At 50.9% G+C, this 21451-nt stretch overlaps 2 protein-coding genes across 4 annotated transcripts in view; one reads left to right on the top strand and one right to left on the bottom strand.

Moving 5' to 3' along the window:
• RDH16 (retinol dehydrogenase 16) overlaps positions 1-18499 on the top strand; it is a 28040-nt gene extending 9541 nt beyond the window's left edge. The window contains exons 1-5 of one of the 3 annotated variants that reach the window (XM_006182239.3): positions 11732-12372; positions 14344-14658; positions 16335-16593; positions 17349-17512; positions 18060-18499. In XM_006182239.3, the coding sequence (XP_006182301.2) occupies positions 14346-14658; positions 16335-16593; positions 17349-17512; positions 18060-18277 (954 nt within the window). In that variant the 5' untranslated portion in view covers positions 11732-12372; positions 14344-14345 and the 3' untranslated portion in view covers positions 18278-18499. Of the gene's footprint in view, positions 1-11731; positions 12373-12422; positions 13995-14343; positions 14659-16334; positions 16594-17348; positions 17513-18059 lie in introns of those variants that run through there. The other 2 variants (XM_032493145.1, XM_032493146.1) reach the window with 2 other exon arrangements.
• On the bottom strand, positions 274-2381 carry GPR182 (G protein-coupled receptor 182). Its single transcript, XM_032493142.1, has 2 exons — positions 2246-2381; positions 274-1866 (listed from the first exon to the last, which is right to left on the bottom strand). Exon 2 carries the CDS (start codon positions 1739-1741, stop codon positions 539-541), a length of 1203 nt encoding a protein of 400 aa, XP_032349033.1. The 5' UTR covers positions 1742-1866; positions 2246-2381; the 3' UTR covers positions 274-538.
• Positions 18500-21451: the final 2952 nt, after the last annotated feature.

The following is a 21451-nucleotide window of genomic DNA, read 5'->3' as shown; positions in this document are numbered from 1 at the left end:
GCAGGGAGGATGCACTGCTAGGAAACGCCTCCTGAGGCCTCCTGGTTCCTTGGCCTCTGGCCTCTTGTCACCACAGCCTGCATGGTGTGCCGGGAGGTCGACAAGCACGAACACGAAAGCAAAGCTGCCTGGGGTTCCTGCAGAGTGCACTCTTTCCGGCCAGGGTGATTTCTGAAATGAGTGCGTCTGCTTTCTGCTGAGCATCTCTTCAGCCTCAGCTCCCCTCCTAGTCCCAGCTGGCAGGGCAGGTTTTTTCAGAGACCCAGAGTCGTGGCTGTCTCTAATCTTTATTTCACCCTTTCCCCTGCGTGTCTCCCTTAGACACCAGGACCAGGTCAAATATCACAACACAAGGACCTGCTCCCTATCCCTCCCTGTCCCCTCTCCCCATCCCCAACTCCCCACCTCCCCACCTCAGTATTTTAAGATATACCCAGAATCGGCCATGAGTGCTCTGACCCTCTCCCGTGCTCCCCCAAAGTCTCTCACCTCCTCTTCCAGCTTTCTGCTTCGCTGGTGGAGGAGACTGGAATCCTCCTCAACTGGCTATGAGAGACTGAGGAGCGGAGGTGGGTGGGGTATTTGGTGCCTGGAAGTTCAGGCTCGGGTGGAGGTGAGGGCCCGCTGCAGGGGGATGGATGCCTTCCTTGGTGATGATGATGGAATGCTGGGTGGAGGAGGAGGAGGAGGAGGAGGAGGAGGCACGTCTGCCCTCCCTGGCCTGGGCCTTGGGAAGGTAATGGACCACAGCTTTCAGCAGCCGATCCTGGAAGCCCGGGCTGAGAAAGTTGTAAAGGATGGGGTTGACGACGCAGTGGAGCATGGAGAAGCAGTCGATGATGTCGTAGAAGAAGTAGAGCAGGTGGGCCAGGTAGCAGTGGAGGGAGATGTGGGTCCCGTGCAGTGTGATCAGCAGCAGGGTCACATGGTAGGGCAGCCAGCAGATGGCGAAGACGGCTATGTAGGCACACAACAGCAGGCAGTGGCGCCGGCCCTCGGGCCGCCCCGCCCGCCGCAGGCGGCAGGCCGTCAGCACGTTGAAGACGGCAATGAGAGGGAAGGGCAGCAGGAAGCCCAGGATGGTGGTGGACAGGGACACCACCAGCGCCCACGTGCTGTACGTTTCGAAAGGCGCCACGAAGAGGCACATGGGCTCAAAGCCGTCCACCAGCCGGATGTGGACCACCTCGGGCAGCGGGACGAGGGCCGAGAGGACCCAGACGGCCGCGCACACGGCCCGCCGCCCGCGGTGCTGGTGGCGCTGCCAGGAGGGCGAGGCGCCGGTGAGCGTGACGTAGCGGTCGACGCTGAGGCACACCAGGAAGAAGACGCTGCTGTACATGCTGACGAAGTAGCAGTAGTGGGCGAAGCGGCAGGAGAAGCTGCCCCAGAGCCAGGTGTAGTCCAGCGTGACCTCCAGCATCCACACGGGCAGGGACAGCACGGTGCCCAGGTCGGCGGCCGCCATGTTGAGGACGTAGAGGCGCAGCAGCCCCGCGCGGCCCGCGCGGCGCCAGTGCACGCAGATCACCAGCAGGTTCTCCACCAGCCCGACCACGAACACGGCCAGGTAGAGCACGAAGAGCGCCACCCGCTTGGTGTTCTCGCTGAGCTCCACGTGGCACTCGGGCAGCGTGTGGTTGAAGAAGTAGAGCAGCTCTGTCCAGTTGTGGATCTCTCCCGGCTCGCTGGCCGGCCCCGCCGGGGGCCCCTGGGAGGGGCCGGGCCCCGCGGCCGACATGCGGGCCGGCAGGCGCCTCGCGGGGCGGGGGAGGGCTGCGAGGGAAAAGAGACCTCGGCGGCAGCCCCGTGTGCCCGAGGTCGCGGGCCGCAGGGACCAGGAGACTCTGGGTGAAGATTCTGGGTCTGGGGAGGCAAGAAAGGAGAGTGCACAGCTGACCACAGGCTTTGACCCAAGAGCGCAAATATGTTGTTAAGAGGTCTTGGTGGCAGGAGAGACCAGAACTGTTTGTGCCCGACCGCTTTCTTCCCAGCCCCGGCCAGCCCCACCCTCCTCCAGTCCAGGTGGGCTCAGTCCCTGCTTCTCTCCCGGCACATCACCCCTTGGCCCTTTTACGTGGGTCTTCCTTAGGGCTCTCGCTCTGTCTTGCTATTTGGACCACGTATGGGGACACACATCCCCCCACCCTGGCTCCAGTTCCTCCCTGGGAACAACTGTGATCATGCAAGGAAGCCAATTTCTCCGAGCCCCACTCCCTTCTTCCTGAGAGGGGGCAACACTCACCTGAGTTTCCGTGTCGGGAGCACTTCAGTCCTACAGGCTGGCAGGTCTGGAGTGCTGGGGAGCTGTGAGGAGGCTGGAGGGCCGTGGCTGCGGGGCTGGCTTTGCTGCGGGCTCAGGGCTGTCCTTCTCATCCAGGAAGCAGTATCACTGGCTGAGGCTCTGTGAGAGAGGGTCAGGATTTTTCCTGCCTTCCCCCAATCCAGTTAGAGGGGAAGTCACAGCCAAAGTTCCAGTATGCCAGTGACAGGGAGGAGTCAGGCTGCAAGCATTAAAATCCAGAGTCCTCACTAGCTGTGTGAATTTACCTCTTTAAGCCTCAGTTCTCTCCTCTGCAAAATGGGATGACAGGCACATCTACTAAAACAGGTGTTGTGAGAATTAAATGAGCCAGCGAGGTGACGTGCTGAGCACAGGGCCGGCCCTGTGGTAAATGCATTACATATGTTTGTGGTCTCCCCTTGCTAAATCAGCCGGGAGTCCTGCTCTCCGCTGTCGGTCCTGATTCTTGCCAAAGCAGGACTGGATATGGGCGGGAGGGCTAAAGTAAATCTGAAAATGTGTCAGACTTGCAATCACTCTGGCCATTCCCCAGCATTAAGCTGCGATCTGAGGTGAGAATCTGGAGAGAGAGAGAAGGCTGGGTGTCGAGTGGGAAAGGGGCGTTGAGCTTCAGGGAGAAGCCTGGACACGGAGAGGGAGGAGGACAGCATTATGTCCCCCGCTGCTCCGTGCTTCTCTGGCCAAGTGTGGCCGAGAGAGACAGACAGACAGACACCAGACTTCTGTCTCCCTCCAAGCCAAGAGGACGGCGTGAAGCCCCTGGATTTGTGTTGTTGGGGAACGTCTTGTGTCAGCAGAGCTTCCTGCTTCTCAGAGCACTTTCACCCCAGTTACTGATTTGATCCCTGAGGTAGCCCTGTGGGCAGGAAGGGGGAGCTTCCTTATCCTCCGTGAGGGCCAGTCACACAGGCCACACTGCGAAGAGACCAGAGCCACCTGGAGCTGGGCCTGTGTTTTGTAGGCTGTAGGATCGAGGGTGTGTTGTCTGGAGGGGGTTCGATATATATAAATTTAATCAAGGTGAAATTCCTATGGCAGTATTAACCATTTTAAAGTTTACAGTTCAGTGGCATTTAGTATATTCACATTGTTGTTCAAACATCGCCACCAACCATCTCCATGGGAAGGGATGTTTTTAATTTTTCAGTTTTCTTTTTTTTTTTCTTAACATTTTTTATTGAGTTATACTCATTTTACAATGTTGTGTCAAATTCCAGTGTAGAGCACAATTTTTCAGTTATACGTGAACATACGTATATTCATTGTCACATTTTTTTCTCTGTGAGCTACCGTAAGATCTTGTGTATATTTTCCTGTGCTACACAGTGTAATCTTGTTTATCTATTCTACAATTTTGAAGTCCCATCTATCACTTCCCACCCTCCGCCCCCTTGGCAACCACAAGTTTGTATTTTTCAGTTTTCTTAAAGTCTCCCATAGAAAAACTGTTTCTCTGCTCACGACACTTCTGACACCAAATGTGTAGAGTTCCCCTCACCACTGCCATACCAACCAATTTTCCGACTCTCCAGACACCAGCTGGGTGTCCTATCATTTAATTCTGACACCAAGCACCTGGAGTTGGTGTCAGACTCCACAGGCTTAAGGGCTTAGATGTCAGTTGCAAGCAGTGGGTTCCCCTAGGTACACACACGTCTATCCAACATGGCTACAAAGTTCGGGGTACCCACTCCCCCTCCAGTTTTAATAATTTGCTGGAATGGCTCATAAAACTCAGGGAAATACTTACTTACGTTTACTGTTTCATTATAAAGGATACAAATGAACAGCCAGATAAACAGGGACTATCTCTTTGGAGTTGGGGAGCACCACCCTCCTGGCACATGGATATGTTCACCAACCTGGGAGCTCTTGGAACCTCATAGTGTAGGTATTTTTATGGAAACTTTATCACGTAGACATGACCGATTATTGCTTTAATCTCTAGCCCCACCCTTCTCCCCAGAGGATGGGGTAGGGGGTGAGGCTGAAAGTTCCAAGCTTCTAATCAAGGCTTGGTCTTGCTGGTGAGCAGCCCCATCCCCAAGTCATCAGGAGCCCAAGAAGAGTCATCTCCCTGGAACAGAAGACATTCCTATCACCCAAGAGATTCCAAGGGGTTTGGGAGTTCTCTGTAAGATGCTCTTGTCACTGCGATTACTAGGAAATTACCAAGATTTTAGGAGCTCTGTGTAAGGAACCAGGGCAAAGACCAAATATATATCTTTTATTATATCACACCTCCACTTACACATCAGACCACTCCTAGATCAAGAAATCTGTCATGATGAACTATGATGACATCAAATGTGGTTCACTTTGATTTTTCAGGCAGTTCTGCTCTCTCTTTAGGGTCTCAGTTTCTATCAGTAGAGAGCCTTCTGAGAATTTTCACTTCCTTCCCCCTGCATTTGAGCCATGCTGATGGAGGCTCTACTGGACCAAGCGCCCTCCAAAAAGACCCAGGTCTGGCTTCTGTTCTCTCCACATGACCCACAGTCATTTCCGTTCCTCTCAAGACTGCATTTTAGTGGCTCAGTCTCCTGAGTCTGAATCTTCCACCCAGAACCTTTCCCCTCCCACACAGAGACATCACCCCCTGCAGCCTCACCTCCATCTGCTGCCCAGTCCCCTCACCCCCATCACCCAATGTGTATTTGCAGCAAGAGGAAGTGATGGCGGTTCCTTCTGGCAGAGGCACAGAGGGAAAGCTGCTCCCTCAGGAAGAAATAAGTGATAGCTCTGCAGTTTTCATGTGGTTGTTTTTCTTGGGAGGGAGGAGGTAGGCAGCTGGAAAGGGAGAGACTGGAACGAAAGGAAAGAGGGAGGGGGCAGGAGCCCAGGCTCCTTGCCAACCTGGATAGGAGGAGAGGGCAAATAATTAAAGCAACAGGACCAGCAGCAAAACAATTCCTGGAAATTTACTCTTTCTCCTTCCTCCCCCCCACCACTTCTTTTTTAAAAAATATAGACAAGACATTGTAGTCAACAATCAGAAAGGAAGGAAGGTACCAGGGAGGAGTTATTGGGAGGCACAGATAAAGGCAGGCAGCTTCCCAGGGTTGGGAGGGGGCCAAGGGCTTGCGCCTGGACCCTGGAGGAAGGGGTGGAGCAGATTGTCCCAGGAATTCCCCCACTCGCCTGGCCTTTGTGACCAAGGACCGTACTTTATGTGGTGAGGGCAGGTGGACTGTGGACAGGTCAAGGCTGAGGAGTTTGGCAGTGATAGCACGCCCTTCCCCAGCCTGAGCTTCCAGGAGGTCACTGAGTACAGAAGCCAAGTCCAACCGCAGAAGTTGCTCTGCCCTCCTGCCGTGGCTTTTCCAAGCCAGGAAGGTAGGCTTGTCTACCCAGAAGCACCAGAGCAAGGGCTCCCCAGGCTCCCCAAGACAGGATGTGGCCCAGCGGCCCCCGTCCTTGCTCTGCTTAGCTCTTCCCTGAGACAGTGGAGAGAACACTAGGTTGGGGACCAGACCTGGCTTTGACACCCTGTTCCACCACTTAGTAGCTTGGTAGCTTTGGGCAATCCACCTTACCTTTCTGAGTCTCACTTTCTTTATATGTAAAATGAGGATAACGGTGGCAGGGTTATAGTATGGGATGGATGACATCATATATGTAAAGCACTTGGCATAAACATGCCCCCTTTCCACTTCTTGTGGACGAGGAGAGAGAAATCCCTTCTGTGGAACTGACCTTGGTATCCTCTCCCTAGTCCTACCAACGCCAGCCATTTTTTCTCTGAACTGGATCAACACTCGCTTCTTTTATTTAGTCGTCTGATGTATGTGTTATGCAAAACGTCAAGAACCCCAGATGCCTCCATGTACCACCAGAGAGGAGCTGTAGTAATGGTGACAGCTAACAGCTGCTGAGCACGCACCATTTGCCAGGCATGACTGCAGTGTGCTTTCCAGGTATCATCTCATTTAATCCTCACAGCAACTTGAGGTGGGTTCTGTTGCAGACAGGGAAACTGAGGCACAATGAGGTCAAACAATTTGCCTGAGTCACACTGCCAGTAATTCAGTAAACTCTTACTATTGGGATTCTTGACCTGGTGCCTGGCACCTAATGGCTTTAGGTGGTCTGTGAACTTACTGAAAACTAAATATAAAACCCTGTCTGTTGCGTTAAGTCGTTTTTATGGGGCTTCAAGCCTTCCTTGGCTGCTCGAAAGGATCCATGATGTCCGAATGGTTAAACATGACCACCCTAGAAGAGCTTCTCAGGGACATGGGGCAGGGTCTACACTTCTGTGGAGGGGACTCAGCCCCGAGAATTCTGGGAAATTTCTTGAGTGAGGGAGAAGTTGCCTTCATGGTGCTGAGAGAAGTGTGGGAGGATCTGGGGGAGGGGCTTGAGAAAGGGAAGGTGGGTTGCTTTTGCTTCCCAGCCCTTATCCTTCCTACAAGATGAAGGACAACTGTTTCCTCTCGTGGTTTCTCAAGAGAGTGTGTGCCGGGGGATGGTGCATATTCGTCTAAGGAAGAGGAAACTTGGAGAGACTGACAGAGACTAGCAAGGCCCTGGGTACCATACCCTCAGGGAAACTGGGACCTCCCAGCAGTCTCTCAGAATGCCCCAGCTCTTCCCCCCTTCACTTCCCTATCCCCTCCCTGGCATCAGTTCCTCCCTCAGATTCCCCCACCTCCTGACCCGCAGCACCTCCTCCAGGGTCCCTGTAGATGTGCTGATTCCAGGTTTATTCAGTTCTACTAAATTGTGCTGAGCACCTAATATGGGCTGGACAGAAATTCTTCTTGCATTCTGTGGAGCTGAGGCCCCAGCTTCCTAAGGTTTCACCAGTTTGATGAAAACATACGGATTCTTAAACTCCCAGAGAGCTGGTGTTCAGAGGACTCGCTGAAGTCATCTTTTTTTTTTTTTTAATTGAAGTATTGTCAGTTTACAATGTTCTGTCAATTTCTGGTATACAGCACAATGTTTCTGTCCAACATATACCTACATATATTCCTTTCCGTATTGTTTTCCATTATAGTTTACTGCAAGATATTGATTATAGTTCCCTGGGCTATACAGTATAACCTTGTTTGTCTATTTATATATAGTAGTTAGTATCTGCAAATCTCAGACTCCCAGTTTATCCCTTACCACACCCTTCCCCTCCGGTAACCATGGGTTTGTTTTCTATGTCTGAGTCTATATTCTGTTTTGTAGATAAGTTCATTTGTGTCTTTTTTTTTGTTTTGGATTCCACATATGAGTGATCTCATATGGTATTTTTCTTTCTCTTTCTGGCTTACTTCACTTAGAATGATGATCTCCAGGTGCATACGTGTTGCTGCAAATGACATTATTTTATCCTTTTTTATGGCTTGGTAGTATTCCATTGTATATGTGTACCACAACTTCTTTATCCAATCATCTGTTGATGGACATTTAGGTTGCTTCCATGTCTTGGCTATTGTAAATAGTGCTGCTATGAGCACTGGGGTGCCCGTATCTTTTCAAATTAGAATTTCCTCTGGATATATGTCCTGGAGTGGGATTGCTGGATCATATGGTAAGTCTATTTTTTGTGTTTTAAGGAATCTCCATGCTGTTTTCCATACTGGCTGCACCAAACTACATTTCCACCAACAGGGTAGGAGGGTTCCCTTTTCTCCACACCCTCTCCAGCATTTATTGTTTGTGGACTTTTGAATGATGGCCATTCTGACTGGTGTGAGGTGATACCTCACTGTAGTTTTGATTTGCATTTCTCTGATAATGAGAGATACTGAGCATTTTTTCATGTGCCTATTGGCCATTTGTATGTCTTCATTGGAGAATTGCTTGTTTAGGTCTTCTGACCATTTTTTGATTGAGTTGTTTGCTTTTTTTGTTGTTGTTATTAAGTTATATGAGCTGTTTATGTATTTTGGAAATTAAGCTCTTGTCTAATAATTTGCAATTATTTTCTCCCATTCCATCGGTTGTATTTTTGTTTTGTTTATAGTTTCCTTTGCTGTGCAAAAGCTTGTAAGTTTAATTAGGTCCCATGTGTTTATTTTTTTCTTTTATTTCTATTGCCTGGGTAGACTGCCCTAGCGGAACATTGCTGATTTATGACAGAGAATGTTTTGCCTATGTTTTCTTCTAGGAGGTTTATAGTGTCTTGTCTTATGTTTAAGTCTTTAAGCTATTTTGAGTTTATTTTTGTGTATGGTGTATGGGAGTGTTCTAACTTCACTGATTTCCATGTGGCTCTCCAGCATCCCAACAACACATGCCAAAGAGACTGCCTTTTCTCCACTGTATATTCTTGCCTCCTTTGCTGAAGATTAATTGGCCATAAGTATGTGGGTTTATTTCTGGGCTCTCTATTCTGTTTCATTGATCCATACGTCTCTTTTGTGCCAATACCATGCTGTTTTGATTACTGTAGCTCTGTACTATTGTCTGAAGTCTGGGAGGGTTATGCCTCTAGCTTTGTTATTTTTCTTGAATATTGCTTTGGCAATTCTGGCTCTTTTGTGATTCAATATAAATTTTAAGGTTATTTGTTCTAGTTATGTGAAAAATGTCCTGGATAATTTGATAGGGATCACATTAAATCTGTAGATTGCTTTGGATAGTATGGCCATTTTAACAGTATTTTTTTTTTTTTACATTTTTTTTATTGAGTAGTAGTCATTTTACAATGTTGTGTCAAATTTCCAATGTAGAGCACAATTTTTCAGTTATACATGAATATATATACACACATATATATTCATTGTCAATTTTTTTTCGCTATGAGCTACCACAAGATCTTGTATATATTTCCCTGTGCTATACAGTATAATCTTGTTTATCTATTCTGCATTTTAAAATCCCAGTCTGTCCCTTCCCACCCCCTGCCCCCTTGGCAACCACAAGTTTGTATTCTATGTCTATGAGTCTGTTTCTGTTTTGTATTTATGTTCTTTTTCTTTTAGATTCCACATATAAGTGATCTCATATGGTATTTTGCTTTCTCTTTCTGGCTTACTTCACTTAGAATGACATTCTCCAGGAACATCCATGTTGCTGCAAATGGCGTTATGTTATCGGTTTTTGTGGCTGAATAGTATTCCATCGTATAAATATACCACCTCTTCTTTATCCAGTCATCTTTTGATGGACATTTAGGCTGTTTCCATGTCTTGGCTATTGTAAATAGTGCTGCTGTGAACATTGGGGTGCAGGTGTTATTTTGAAGCTGGCTTCCTTCTGGATATATGCCCAGGAGCGGGATTCCTGGGTCACATGGTAAGTCTATTCCTAGTCTCCTGAGGAGTCTCCATACTGTTTTCCACAGTGGCTTTCCTTTCTTCCCTCTCTCACTCTCAGTGATTTGGATGTCTTCTTTTACAATTCTGTGTTTATTCTTTTTGGAATTCATGGTAGTCATCACCTTTCCAGTTATGAGTTTCTCATTTTTGTAACATCCTTCTTCTTTTCTATTTAGAGTAGACCTGTCAATATTTCTTTTAGCATGGGTTTAGTGTTGCTAACCTCTTTCAATTTTTGCTTGTCTCTGTGAAGTTCTTTATCTCTCCTTCTATTCTTAAGGACAGCCTTGCTGGATAGAGTATCCATGGCTGCATCTTTTTTCATTCAGGACTTTGAATATATCTTGCCACTCCCTTCTGGCCTGTAGAGTTTGTGTAGAGAAATCAGCTGAGAGCCTGATGGGGGTTCCCTTGTAACTCACAATTTGTTTTTCTCTTGCTGCCTGTAGGATCATTTCTTTATCCTTGACTCTGGCCATCTTGATTATGGTATGTCTTGGTGTGGGTCTGTTTGGGTTCTTCCTGTTTGGGACCCTCTGAGCCTCCTGTACTTGGATATCTGATTCCTTCTTTAGGTTTGGGAAGTATTCAGTCATGATTTCTTCTAATACCTTTTCAATCCTCTTTGTTCTTTCATTCCCCTTCTGGGACTCCTATCATGTGTAACTTGGCACGCTTTATATTATTCCATCAGTCCCTTATATTGTTTTCATTGTTTTTTATTTGTTTTTCTCTCAGCTGTTTTGATTGGGTGCTTTCTGTTGTCCTGTCTTCTAGGTCACTTATTCATTCCTCTGTGTTATCTAGCCTGCTTTGCACAGCCTTTAGGTCAGCTCTCATCTCAGCAAATGAGTTTACTAATTCTGCTTGGTTCTTCTTTATAGCTTCTATTTCATTTTTGACATATTTTATATCTCTAAACACTATCTGTTTTAGTTCCTTCAGTACTTTGATCACTCCTTTTTTGAAATCTTGATCTAGCAGGCCATCAATGTCTATTTTCTTGATCGTGCTTTCAGGGGATTTCTCTTGATCTTTTAATTGGGAGTGGTTCTTCTGCTTCTTCATCTTGCTCATATCTCTCTGGCACTGTGGCTTAAGGAGTATCAGTTATCTAGTTCTCCTGGAGAAGGTGTGCTCTTAATGATTTTATTGAGAGGTCTTTGTGTCTTCGCCCTATTTCACAGACTCAGCTTGCTGTTTTCAGAGGCCCTCTGTTGGCGCCCTCGTCTGTGCTGCTCCCAGTGGCTGTCGGCTAGCAGATCATGAACCCTCCCAACACTGGGTCTGGTGCTGAGCTCTTACCCGGTGGGCAGGCGGGTCACTCCCCCTACCGTGCCGCAGTCAGATGCTGCGCTTGGGCGGGTGAGACAGGTGGGCGGATCGTGCCCCCTCCCAGCACCGTGGTCAGGTGCTGCGTTCCTGCCAGGAAGGCAGGTGGCCGCCCGCCCTCTTCTGGCGCCGGTTGCTCTGCTGCTCTGTGCAGCTGTGCGCTCCACCTCAGGTCGGTGCTCCGAAGGAGGGCTCGAGGAAGACTGTGGAAGCGGTCCTGCCCCTGCTCCCTGCCACGTGGTGCGAGTTCTCTGAGGTGCCAGGGCAGAAAGATCCTCTCTGCCTCGGGCTGTAAACAAGTCTCAGTCCTGCCTAGGAGGATGCGGAGCCCCCAGGTAGGGATTCAGGTGTTGGCCCCGCCCCCGCCAGGGCGCTGCGCACAGGAGGAGATGGCGGCTGTGGCTGCGCCCGCCTCTCTTCTTGCAAGAAGTGCCAGTAATGGCAGCGCAGGTCTGAGGAGACAAAGGCTACGGCGCCCCTCCCCCCAGGGCACACCAGCCGTGTTGCTTTGCTTTTTTCACAATTTATGGGGGACTGAGGCTGTTCTGCCCGTATCCCCTCCCAGCCCTGGCGCGCAGCCCCCTGCAGTCGCCCGGGGCTGCCTCAGCGCAGCCGCCCCTGTCCTCTGCCGGGCTTGGGCGGCCTGTCCCAGCCCTCGGCTTGCGTCTCGGGCTGGGTGTCGCGGGGACCCTTTGTGCCTGTTTAACTCAGTTCTGTTGGTCAAGGGGTGCTCGGGGCAGATTGAGCCTCAGAGGCTTCCCCTCCATCCCGCTGGCCTCTCCATTGGAGAGGGGGAGACCCAGCGAATGAGCGCTAGTCCTCCTTTGCCGCTCCCTCCCTGCGGGATTGATCCCGCACTGTTTTGATATTTGTTCTTTCTTTTTCCCTACCAGATTTTTGGTGTATTTGTCTTTTGAAGAGGGCGATGTTCTGTTGGAGTTCATTGGGTGCTCTAGTTGGCTGGGTGGATCCATAGATGTGAGTTTTGGTGTATTTGTGGGAGAGGGTGAGCTACGAGTGTCCTTCTACTCTGCCATCTTGGCCCCGAGTAGGGACAGATATTCAATACCTGGAGGCAAGGTTACTTCTCTTCACTGTGGGACATCACTGCAGGTAGCAGGGCTGGAGGTGTGTAGAGCTTGAAACAAACTGGCACAGTGGGTCCCAGCCCTGCCCATTCCACCTCCCTTTTGTTGTCTAAGCTCTCTCTCTTCAGAAGAGCCCTCCTGGGCGGAGAAGAGGGAATGAGTGCCTGGGGAATGGTGCTCTTAACTCTTGGCCCTGGTTCCAGCTGAGATTTTGCCTGGTGCCACTAGGGGGCGCGTGCCTCCCCTCCAGGGTGCCCAGTGCTCAGAGCTGCTGCCCCAGAACAGGTGCAGCTGCCCCTCCCAAGACTTCTGGGCAGAGATTTTAGTCCTTGAGCCTCCCTGCCACGGATTGCCTCTGAGAGACCTCTCCTGTCTCTGAAGCTTTCAGGTGAGTGGGTGTCATCCTGGCTTCTTCTGTCTCTCACTGCTCTTTCCCAAGGTTCCTGGGGTTGTTCCCACGGGGGATTGGTCTGAGAGCCCTGAGGCCCCCAGGAAGTGGTTGTGGCGCTCTAGGGTCCCCAAGAGAGAAGCAGAGGACATGAGGGCTGGGACAGGTTTGCTCCATGGTCTCTTGGAAACTTATGGTGAAGGACTTTGTGGTCATTGAGGGAAAGAGCTCTTGTCTCTTCCAAGAAAAGAAACCATGATCTTATCCCTTAGCAAAGTTTGTGTTTGCCTAGGGTTTACAGGTCACCTAGGCTTACTGAGAGTTTCCTGGGTGCCGTCCTCCCTCATGACCGTCTTCCTCCTCGCCCTCTGGGAAGCCCTAGTAGGAGAAGAAGGTCCTGCTAGTCACCCAGGACGCGGGGATGGGCTCGGGTCTGTCAGACCAGCCTTTGCCAGTTCTGCTACCAACTCCCACCTTGAGGGACAGACACTTCCAGGACTACCATCGGTTCCCTGCAGAGAACAGTTACACCTAAAGGCTGAATCTGCACCCCCGTGGGGATTTTTCCTCTTCTGGGTGAGGTGAAGGGCAGTTGAGCCTCTGTATCTTTGCTGGAGCCTCTCCTTCCCTCCTCGTGCCCCTCGTCTGTCCTTACTTACCAGTCGCAGCTGTGACCACTGTGGACAGTGAGGAGATGCCCTGTGCAGGGAACCTGGCTGCTTCTGTCCCTGCCCCGGCCCCACGCAGCACCGTCCCCTGATGGATTCACCCCCTTTAATGAACGGCATCCCCCACCACACCATGAAAGCCCCTCCATGTGCAGCTGTCCTGGGGCCCAGTCGCCAGTCCTTTCTTTAGTCTCCTGTGAGGAAGGTCCTTCCACCTCTCCACAGTCTCCGTGATACAAACTAAAGAACCATCTTTCCAGTTATTGGGGTTACAGCCCTCCCTGCTTGGGGAAGTTAGCTTCATGTTTTTGGTCATGGTTCAAGTCAGTCTTTTCTTCCTTTGGGGTCTCAGTATGTGAGTGGTCTGGATTCTGGGTGTGTGGCTGGGCAGGGCCAGCCTCAGCCCAGGGTGGGCAGAGGCAACGTCGCCGGGCCCCCAGGGCTGTGGACGGGGCATCCTCACGGAGGGAGAGGGGAACAGGTGTCAGACCAGTTTTGTGTCAGTCCCTCCATCAACCCTCCCAGCATCTGGGACAAATCTCACCACTGTGTGCGTCCCCCCCAATTCTCTTCTTGTCCCCTGTCTTTGCCTCTGCGATCAGACTCCTCCACTGCTCTTCTGAGCCCCTTTCTGCCCCAGAGAACTACTTTATCAGGAAGAGCCCTTGGATCCTTTTGCCTTGTCCCTCTAATCCTAGAGGGGCTGACAGGGGACATAGTCATCGGGAGTGAATTCTGAGTGTTGAGCCAGAGGAAGAAAGGAGGCTCAGAGACTAAGTCAGCCGCCCAAGGTCACACAGCTGGTTGGCAGCAGAGCTGGGTGTTGAAGCCACATGTGTCTTGATTCCAAGTGTATCCTCTTTGTAAGAATCCCCAGTAGGTCAGGGAGACGTGTGTCCCAGACTTGAGCAGGAGAAAGGGAGGAGGACAGTTATGGAGCATGAGACCAAGACCGTAAGTGTTCCTAAGCGTGTGTGTGGGGGGGTGTTGAGGGGGTGGACAGAGGGAAACAGGGAGGAGTGGGAAGACCAAGAAAAGGTGTTTGGAAAAGATCCTCAAGGGGTTGTTTGGAAAGGCAATGGTGTGGATTAGAATGGTGTCAGTGTACCAAGGAGCGTGCATTTGGGGCCAGAATCAACACTACTCACTAAACAGGTGAATAGGCCAAACTTGAGGACCCCATGCCAGAGAGCCTGGGGGCTGGATGGCAAACCAGCTCGGTGTGTGTCCTTCAGTCCTCTTGTTGGAACACTAGGCAGACTCCAGCTTTACCCCAATCTGTCTGTGTGTGTCCCCTGCAAAGCTATGTGGCTGTACCTGGCGGCCCTGGTGGGCCTGTACCACCTCCTGCGCTGGTACCGGGAGAGGCAGGTGGTGAGCCACCTCCGGGACAAGTACGTCTTCATCACGGGCTGTGACTCGGGCTTCGGGAACCTACTGGCCAGGCAGCTGGACCTGCAAGGCCTGCGGGTGCTGGCAGCGTGTCTGACCGAGAAGGGGGCCCAGCAGCTGAGGAAGCAGACGTCTGACAGGCTGGAGACGGTGATCCTGGATGTCACCAAGACAGAGAGCATTGCTGCGGCCACCCAGTGGGTGAAGGAGCATGTCGGGGACAGAGGTATGGCCCATGTCTCTCAAGTCTGGTCTTGTCTCTCTGTAAGGGGAAGCCCTTGTCTGGTACCTGGCAAAGATTCTCTGTGTTTTCCCGCACTTGAAGCCCCACCTCATTCCAGACGTCTCCCAGCTTAGTGGGGTGGACGTGGGGCTCTGGCTGGAAGGGTGCATGGGTTGGGTGGGGCTGCCCTGGAGCTGGACTGTATTCTCAGGACTTTAACATGTTCTTGCTGGTGACCCATAATCATGTGTTTTGGGTTTAAATGTCACCCATTTCAGATGATGTAGTTGAGATCAGGACTCGTTCTAGGTCTAGCAGGGCCATCACTTTCTCTCTGTTTCCTGTTTTTCTTTTTTTCTTCTTCTTTTTCATTTCTAAATATTTTACAATTCTGCATGTGTTTTACAAGGGAGGTAAAGAACTTAAATTTCTTTTATCTAAGTATAAATGTAAAACGTGATCATTGTGAAAAATCAGAAAATTTAGGGATAAAAATCAAGTGCACTCAGTATCTCGCTACTTAGACACAAGTACTGTTAACATTCATATATATGTGGTGTTATGGTTTGCACATAGTTGTTATCCTGTTCATTTCATTTAATGAGCATTTTAACAACATAATAAAATTGCTTCAAACACGTAATTTTAAAAGAATGAGAATATTCTATCCTTTTGAATAGCATTACTTACAAAAATACTATATTATGGTATGGTAAAAACATTACTTCCTCCTTTTTGTTCATTCTATTCATCGTAAATGATGTTTGGTAAACTATTCTTTACTCAAATCTCTACTCTGTCATTATGTATATTGACTGGGTTCTTAGAAGTCAGAATCTGGTGAACGTCCCATAAGGTCAGGCCAGTTCCTGAGAGGCGGAGGGAGTGAGCTGTGTGTGTCAGTGCTTCTGCCACCCTTGCCCCTACTCTGAATTCCTCCTTCTGCTCCCCTCAGTTCTGTTGGTTGGTAAGTCTTCAAGTCCTTGAGATCGTGTCTTTGGGTCTTCAAGAGAGGTTTCCGTGAAGCTGAGTGAACTGTACACTGATGGGGGTCGGGCCAGAGTGGCCTCCTGTGTGGGTAGAAGAGAGGCTGGAAGAGAGGGTGGCACTTGCTGGGACAGGGGTTGAGTGCTGTATTGGGGGAGGCAGTAAGGAGGCATCCTTGCCTCCCCCTGAAAGCCTGCCTCTGGGGACTCCCCAGAGCCCTGCAGGAACATTGCTCAGTATTGATGCAGGGTGTTTGAGGGCTGGTCCTCTCAGACTTGACCTGTCTCCACATTCCCCCAAACCTAGGGTTTCAGATCTGTTTACTCAACCAATCTGTACTCAGACATACAGGTGTGACAACGCAGAACTTAATTCTCGGCGGTCCAGACTGTGGACACAGCAGACTCCCTCCTCCTCAGCCCCTGCCTCCGTCAAAGCTGGGCGCTTGCGTGCTGCCCCCTGGCAGCGGGCTGGGCCCGGGGCCCTGAGCCCGGAGGAGGGCGCACCTGTCGTCCAGCACTTACGGGGCTGCTCTGCCCTGACCCCGGCAGCACGCTGCTATCTGTCCCAGCTGCTCCCCATGCAGCCTCTCTCCTAAAGCCCTCGCTGGACTGGAAGGTGATTTGGAACCCGAGCTGAGCCCCCGCTCAGGGACAAGCATGATACTGCCCTCTTGCCCTCACTGTTCCCAGGACTCTGGGGCCTGGTGAATAACGCGGGCATCTCCATACCCACCGCACCCAATGAGTGGCTGACGAAACAGGACTTCATGAAGATCCTGGACGTGAACCTGCTGGGGGTGATCGAGGTGACCCTGAGTCTGCTGCCCCTTGTGAGGAAGGCGAGGGGCCGTGTGGTCAACGTCTCCAGTGTCATGGGCCGGATTTCCCTGTTTGGTGGAGGATACTGTGTGTCCAAGTACGGCGTTGAGGCCTTCTCAGACTCCCTCAGGTACTGGCCTAGGACAGAGCCCCCCGCCCCCAGTCCCCCTGCTCTGTGCTTCTGGGACGGGGTAGGGGCTGTGAGCGAGGCCTTTGACAGGGGTTTTCTTTCTTCACAGACTTAGAGTCTCTTTGCCCCAGAACCTTCTCTCTTGCTTTTGCCAGGCATTCACTGGGAAGCTCCTTTTAAGTTCTTGGTATCAGGATGGGCTCCAGGAGTATAGAGATCAAGTGAATGTACCTCTGCGCTGGAGGAGGGCCCAGAATTGGAAAGTGAGGCAGAATTGTCACCAATATAACTTGACTACAGGGTGTCCATATACATCACTGCTTTGCTGTGAGGTTGTGGGGAGCCTGGAAGGCAGTGTAACCCCGTGGAAGCAGTTAATCAAGGGAGCTAATTAATTGTATCAGTGGTAGAGAGTCTAGTGGCTGCAGGGCTGGGGGTGGCTTGAGTGTGGGGTGGGGAGTGACCCCAGGTAGGGAGACGCTTCTCAGAGGACATTTTGACAGCACAGCAGATGGATGGCCAGGGAGCTGACTGGCGAGGAGAGGAGAGAGGAAACTGAGGAGTGTGGAGGAGGTAAATTGTACAAAGCCCGGTGACTGGCTGGGTGCCAGGTGAATATGAGGAGATAGCATTTAAGGGGCACCTTGCAGCACAACTGGTAAGATTGAGAAGTATAAGCACATGTATGGAAAATCTTGGGAAAACGTTTCTCCCGCCCTCTGACGTTCTTGCCTTTATGCCTGTCTGCACTGCAGGAGGGAGCTCTCCCACTTTGGGGTGAAGGTGGCTATGATCGAGCCCGGTGTCTTCAGCACCAATATAACCAACATGGAGGTATTTTCTCAGAGTTTCCGGACAGCATGGGATCAGGCCAGCCCAGAGGTCAAGGAACTCTATGGAGAGACGTTCGTGCCCACCTGTGAGTGAGCTGTCGACCTCGGGGAGAGAAGCAAACCCTTGTCTGGAAGCCTGGGTCATCATTAGCGCCCCCTCCAGGCTCAGGTCCATCCTCCACACTCTGAACCCCCCCAACCCCCACAGTGGGGACATCCCCAGGGTCCCATGTGGTGAACTGGTGACCCAAGGAAAGTATCCAGGCCTTGTACACCCGGGGACCACTGTCTCCTCTTACCTCTTAGTTATTTGGGGATGAAATTGAGCCAAGGAGGGAAGACATCCACATACTCACGGCAGGATGGTGTTAGCGCCAGGCTGGCTTAGGCACCTAGATTTCCAGTGTTTGTGGAGAGCTCCGGTTTATGCGGTGCACACATTCCCAGGAGTCGAGGCGGAGGGGGCTAGCGAGGACTGTGACAGTGGGGTAAGACTGAGGACACGCTCGAGTGAAACCCATGAATTGCATTTGGAGTGTAAGTGCTTTTTTAGGAACTTTTTTCTTTAGTGTATCTGAAAAGTGGGAGGGTTGAGACCTGAGAATAATTTGGACGGTGTCTCCCTCTGAACAGTCCTGGAGTCACTTGAAACACTGAAACCAAGATGGTCCAAGAATCTGTCCTTGGTGACGAACTGCATGGAGCACGCCCTGACCGCCTGCCACCCCCGCACGCGATACTCCTGTGGCTGGGATGCCAAGCTCTTCTACCTCCCCATGAGCTACATGCCCACCTTCCTGGTGGATTTCATGGCCTACTGGAGCTCCCCAAGGCCTGCTCAGGCCCTGTAGCCCCAAACTAGGGTGCATGGGGGGGTGGGGTACTATGTGAGGGAAGGGATGCATCAGTGAAGGGAAATGCAGTGGAGAGGGGATCTCGTGTCACCAGGGAGACCTGTCTCTCCTCCCTCTCCACCTCCTCCCCAGTCTTCTCGTGGGACATTACTGAGGACTTCGGGGATATTAGGAGGAAGGAACCAAGTTTTGTGGTGAGGAACAGGGACCAATAGTTCATTTCTGTGTCTAGTTTCTTGATCAGTCCCTTTAGGCTCTGAGCCTTATGGCACTCCTGCCACCCTGAGGAATCCACACGTTTTGGGGGGTGTGAGCTGCTGGAAGTGTATCAGCCCGCTCCCCCCTGCCCCTGTCCACCTCTGCTGGGGTGCCTTGGCCCTGGCCAGCCTCCCCCTCCCACAGGATAGAAATGGCCTTGGGGAGGTAAAAGCCTCTCTTCCTTGATGACACCTGTGGACAGGGGTGAGAGGGGGCAACCACCAGCCTGGCACATCAGCCCAGGTGCCAACACAGCTGTGGCTGTGAGGGGGTGTCCTCAATAGGGGTCCTGACACAAGACACAGATACCAACTTTTGATTTGTCATGAAACCATGCATTTCCAATTATTATTTTTTCGTTAAAACAAAAGTTGGAAAGTTTACCCAGGCCAGTGATTGGGACCAGGGCCCTGGGGAGCAGCGGGTTGTGGATCCAGGAGAGGAAGAGTCCGGTGCCTTCATGGAGGGGAAGGGTGAGCGGACGGCCTGAGGAGGGGTTTGAAGAGGGAAGTGAAATCATCCCTTCTTCCACAGACGTGAGGGTATAATATATAATAACAATCTTTCCAGGGTTTGTCAAGGGACCTGGGTCACAGGGTTAGAGCCAAGGATGGACCCAGGGAGAGGTGTCTTAGGACTGCAGGGCCCAGACCCTTCCCTGGCAACGTGTAGCCTCTGGCTCCGCAGAAGCCTTTCTGTGGCCCTCCCTCTGTCCCCTCCTTTCGAGTCACTGTCTTCCATCCTTTGCCATCCCCGCGATCCCCAACCTAGATCCCCTCCCCGACCCTCAAGGGGAGGGGAGTTAATTCTGTACCCGTCTTATGTTTTCTGCTAACCTTTACTGAGCACCTACTGTGTGCTGGGCAGGAATTCCCTTGGTTTCCCGGGGCTTCCCGAATCTGTGTCACCGCTGCTCTCATGATACTCTGTATGGACTCAATGGAGAAGGAATTTGCACAGAGTCATACGGATTTCCAGGCTGAGTACCAATTTCAGTTGGGAGGTATCTCCCAGTCATCTTAACTCACCTTCCTCATTATAAAAATGAGGTTATGGGGACTTTGGGGAATTTTATGCCTTTGAACAATATTTTATGATATTATATACCTTAAAAAGCATTGACTTATACAGTCATTTGAAATGTCATCTAAGTAAACATTTACTGAGTGGGTTTGACATAAATGCAGACAGTGTGAACTATAAGAACTAGATCAGAGGGGCCTCCAGTGTGAACAGGAAGATACCTGAGGACCCCACCACAGAGGGTGAGTGACAGAACTTGAGTACAACTTTAGCCTTCAGGCACTGTTCTCCGTGAGCTGTGTGGCTGTGCCTGGCGGCCCTGGTGGGCCTGTGCCACCTCCTGCGCTGGTACCGGGAGAGGCAGGTGGTGAGCCACCTCTGGGACAAGTACGTCTTCATCACAGGCTGTGACTCGGGCTTCAGAAACTGCTGGCCAGGCAGCTGGACCTACGAGGCCTGTGGGTGCTGGCTGCGTGTCTGACCGAGAAGGGGGCCCAGCAGCTGAGGAAGCAGACGTCTGACAGGCTGGAGACGGTGATCCCGGATGTCACCAGGACAGAGAGCATCGCTGCGGCCACCCAGTGGGTGGAGGAGTGCTTAGGGGCAGAGATACACCCGGACTTCTTTTGTGTTTGTTTATTTCTTCTCTCTGAGCAAGAGGAACTCTCTTCTGCTCACTGGGAAGATCCCCAAGATGCCTTGATTTTCAAAGCCTTGCCCTTTGCTTGAAACTGATGCAGGGTGTTTCAGAGTCTGCCCCCTGATGTCCAATGCAGAGCTATTCTCCAGATTCTCCTGCCCTGGGTGTTCAAGTGTGCTTCTCCCAGACAGATTTCAGAAAGTGATTATTCATGGTTTTTTCTTTCCTTTTTCTCCTTTATTTCTTTTAAAAAAAAAATTTCCGTTTTCCTTTCTCTTCTCTAGCTTTCCCTTCCTTTCTGTTTCTTACCCTTCCTCCTGCCTGTGTTTGTCTTTCTCCTGTCTGAGAAATATTCAAACTCTATACGGAAGCAATAACCATCATCATGAGATTTGTGAGCCCCATTCTACGTTCCCAAACTGTCTGTGCATTTAGTTAAGATGGGTTTATTGCCTACTGAACGTAAGCAGTGGTAGAGCCCGTGTTCAGCATGCACAAGGTCCTGAGTTCAATCTCCAGTGCCTCCATGGAAAATAAATGAATAAAAATCTAATAAACCGCCCTCCAAAAGAAGCCCCAAACCAAACAAACAAACACACACAAAAAACCCAGATACTTCTTTGCGATTCCTAAGAGTACACGATAAATGTGTCGGGGACAAGAAGATTTGGTCTTTACCTGAAAAGTCTGACAGCTGAGAAAGGGACAAGACATACAGAAATGTTGATCCCTTATGACCATCCCTTATGATGGTCATGACTAAGTTAGCCATGGTGGCCTTGGTAGGCAGCAGAATGAGGGGAGGGTCTGGGAGATAGGGACTGAGCTGAGGATTGAAGAACTGAACTTGGGAACCTGGCAACCTGACGAAGTAGAGTGGGAAGACTTTCTGAGTGAGGCGATGGTGTCAGCCTAGGCCCAGGATGAGTAATGGTTGACCACTTATGCTGTGGGGTCCCCCAGGGGCAGGCAGAAATGAACGAGTGGGCTTATGGAGGGCTGTGGATCCCAGGCAGACTATGGATCATTATGCTGTTTCCGATGGAACCCCATGGAAGGACTTTTATCAGAGGAGCTACAATAATTGAATAAACCTCTAGAGAACCTACTGGCTGCAGAGCAGAGGATGGCTCAGAATGTGGGGCCGCTGAGACCGTAGGTAGGGAGATGCTCCTTAGAGGACAGTTATAATAACCCAGCTGACCGGTGGCCAGGTTGTTGACTAGAACAGAAGAGGGGAGGAGGAGTGT

This window comes from Camelus ferus, chromosome 12 (assembly GCF_009834535.1).
Source record: "Camelus ferus isolate YT-003-E chromosome 12, BCGSAC_Cfer_1.0, whole genome shotgun sequence".
In the NCBI taxonomy this organism is placed as follows: domain Eukaryota; kingdom Metazoa; phylum Chordata; class Mammalia; order Artiodactyla; family Camelidae; genus Camelus; species Camelus ferus.
This window is presented reverse-complemented; position numbering and strand designations above follow the sequence as displayed.